Source organism: Sinocyclocheilus rhinocerous, unplaced genomic scaffold, assembly GCF_001515625.1.
Source record: "Sinocyclocheilus rhinocerous isolate Xijiao unplaced genomic scaffold, SAMN03320098_v1.1 scaffold753, whole genome shotgun sequence".
Taxonomy (NCBI): Eukaryota; Metazoa; Chordata; class Actinopteri; order Cypriniformes; family Cyprinidae; genus Sinocyclocheilus; species Sinocyclocheilus rhinocerous.
In genome coordinates, this window is record NW_015655991.1 from 1,250,832 (window position 1) to 1,253,728 (window position 2,897).

At 38.0% G+C, this 2,897-nt stretch overlaps 1 protein-coding gene across 3 annotated transcripts in view; it reads right to left on the bottom strand.

Moving 5' to 3' along the window:
- LOC107719019 (DNA polymerase delta subunit 3-like) overlaps window positions 1-2,897 on the bottom strand; it is an 8,256-nt gene that overhangs the window by 2,953 nt on the left and 2,406 nt on the right. For all 3 annotated transcript variants that reach the window (XM_016526307.1, XM_016526305.1, XM_016526306.1), the window contains exons 5-11: window positions 2,702-2,834; window positions 2,355-2,610; window positions 2,202-2,274; window positions 1,943-2,114; window positions 1,506-1,615; window positions 1,114-1,199; window positions 839-917 (exon numbers count right to left, since the gene is read on the bottom strand). In XM_016526307.1, the coding sequence (XP_016381793.1) occupies window positions 839-917; window positions 1,114-1,199; window positions 1,506-1,615; window positions 1,943-2,114; window positions 2,202-2,274; window positions 2,355-2,610; window positions 2,702-2,834 (909 nt within the window). The remainder of the gene's footprint in view (window positions 1-838; window positions 918-1,113; window positions 1,200-1,505; window positions 1,616-1,942; window positions 2,115-2,201; window positions 2,275-2,354; window positions 2,611-2,701; window positions 2,835-2,897) is intronic.

Consider the following 2,897-nt stretch of genomic DNA (forward strand, 5'->3'; position numbering starts at 1 on the left):
CATTTTAATGTTTTGTTAGTCTAGCCCACGAGATGCGCAACTGCTGTGTTATGCATTGAAAATATTAGAGAAATAATGCGGAGAAGATCTTGATTAGGTTAAAACCGAAACCAAGCCATTAACAGATGCATATTCAGCGCATTTTTTAGACGGACAAATATGACTGCTGCACTCGTGTCTCACACAAGAGATGTAGCCATGCAAAGTTAAAACAGTTTAAACTTTTAGAAAACACGTCGCAAATTTGTGGAGGTTTATTCCTTTTCACTGCGTCTTATATGTTTTTAAAGGCAATCTGTGTGATGGGCGATTCGGCTCTTTGTATTAAGCAATGCATAAATACGTGATACTGTTTTGTTCATAATTGTTTATGCAACTACTAACATAAAAATGAGTTAATTTAGACGTAATGCACGTTTTTTATAGACAGTTACTTCTTTGAGTTGACAGTTTAATGTGCTGCATTATTTTGCTCATTGCGCCCGCCTGTGGCCTCGGGAGACAAGCCAAAAGTTTAACCTATTTAATCTCCACAGGGATTGTCACTTGCACCATCGAGGCAGTGTCGCATCGTCACTAAAGTTTATAAATTGCATTTTTTCTTTTTAATTCTTGCCAGTGTTTAAACCATTCAACGCTCGCGCGCTTTCCTGGAGACCATGCACTCATGCACACTCGGAGCACCCCTAATTGTTAATTGTTAGTAAAGTTTAATACTATATATATATATCAGCTTTATATCAGCCATCAGCCACCCTGCTGTCTTAAGATATCGGTATCGGCCATAAATCGACTATTAATCAAAACCATGGAAAATGTCGACTAAAATTATACTTACCAAAGGAACCTTCTTCATCAACAAATGTGTGAGACTTCAAAACACGCCTCCTTTTCCTCCTCTTCACCTCTGAGATCTCCTGAGCGAGTCAAGAACATAATCAATGACAATATTCCTGTATGGAAAATACAAATGAGATATGTGTGTAATTTAATGTGACTTGTATGTTGGATTGAGTAGGCTGGCATTTTGGCAGGTCGAGTTTGGGGTAGGAGTGTTTGGAAATCCTGTTTCTAAAAAAGCTTGTAATTATTGGTGTTGTTGGTAATGCTTACTTCTTGGTGTGAAACAGGTTCTCTCTTCACTTGTTTTTTAGGGCTGGGAGTCTGTACATTAGGAACAGGTGGAGAATCTGGCACAACTGGAAGAGGGTAGAAGAGACATATATCATGTATAAAAGTCTATGTATTTATATATAGACAGAGAGAAGGAAAAGAGAGAGAATAAGGGAAGAAACATAATGAATGTTATCAATTAGCTTTTGTTTGTCAGAGAGCAATTCTGATATTTTATTCAGCACACTGCCCAGAGGGGGAACCTATTTCTTTGTTTTTCTTCATCTTGAGTCTCAAAGCGCCTCATCTGGACTGATTCAAATCTGCCAAGCATGACGTGAGCCTGTTTAATTCCAGGAATTAAAAAAATTTTTTTTTTATCTCTTTCCTACCCTCATCATCACTGCTGTCTGGCTGGGGCTTCTTTATCCGCCGTCTCTTCTTCTGCTGGCTCTCCATTTTCTCATCGTCACTGTCCACAACCTCAGGACGCTTTGTTTTACTTGTAGGAAGCAAACGTAGCTTTTAGCTCACATTTATGAGGACAAATATAGCAGGTCACAAAACCACACTTAAAGGGGTCATAGGATGCCCATTTTCCACAAGTTGATATGATTCTTTGGGGTCTTAATGAAAAGTCTGTAACATAGTTTGGTTAAAATTTCTCAATGGTAGTGTAAAAAACACATTTTTACCCTGTCAAAAACAGCTCTTTTCAGATCAAGCCGTTTTAATTAGAATAAATAAAAGAACTTATTTACACATAAAATATAACATTATTCACATTATATTTTTTACAACATTTCTTTGAAAAATAAATAAACCTTACTTCCGAGTGTCTTTTGATTCAACCTTCAAAGCACTGGACACTTTGGATTGTTCATCTTTAATATCAATCTTGGATTTGGGAGACGTCTGTGACTGTTTCATAATTGCAGTAGCTGTTGAGCTGCCATCCGTCTCTTCCTTAATGCTTTTATTGGGTTTTTCATCAGCCTTTTCTAAATTTCACAGGAAAATGTTTTGTTTGGTTACTGTATGTTATGCTTTGTTTTTATTTTTTTTGGCAGAAAAGACAGAACACTCACTTTGGGCAGACTTCCCAAAGAAGTTACTCATCGGGGTCGCTTTGGAGGCTGTTTTGCTTTTTGATGTTTCAACCTACATCATATGAAACCATTATAAATTTCACACACAATCTTGTGTGCCATCAACATTAAACTATAGAGTTACACCCTTACCAGGGAAGAATCGTCTTTCTGTTCTGTTTTCACTTCCTTGCTGGATTCTTGGCTCTTAGAAGCATTTTTGCTGGCAAACATTCCCATGATACCCGCTGGCTGCTTAGCACTGGGTTTGGAGGTAGCTGAAGTGTTTTCATTCAAGCCAGGTTTACTGATTTCCTTCTCCTCTGGAGGGACCAAAGCCATCTCTTGAGCTCTCTGCAGCCCAGCAGATGACATTGGGACCGCCGCAGCACAATGTATAGCGCTGTACCTGAGGAAAGACCAGAAATATTGGATGCGTCACAACTTTAGCATATGATGCATGCACATGATGCATTACAGGTTACATGAGTATCACTTACTTGTTGCAGTTTTTTAGGTTCTCCTTAACAGCCTCATAATCTGTATTGTAAAGTGGTGAACTATCCTTCAGCTCAGCTCTCTGCACACTGTACACATGCACACTGATGGTCACATCCATCTTTGCTTTAACAGCTGTTAAGAAAAAAAAAAAACCTCTACTGAATACTTAAAAATTAAAATCACATGAAATATATA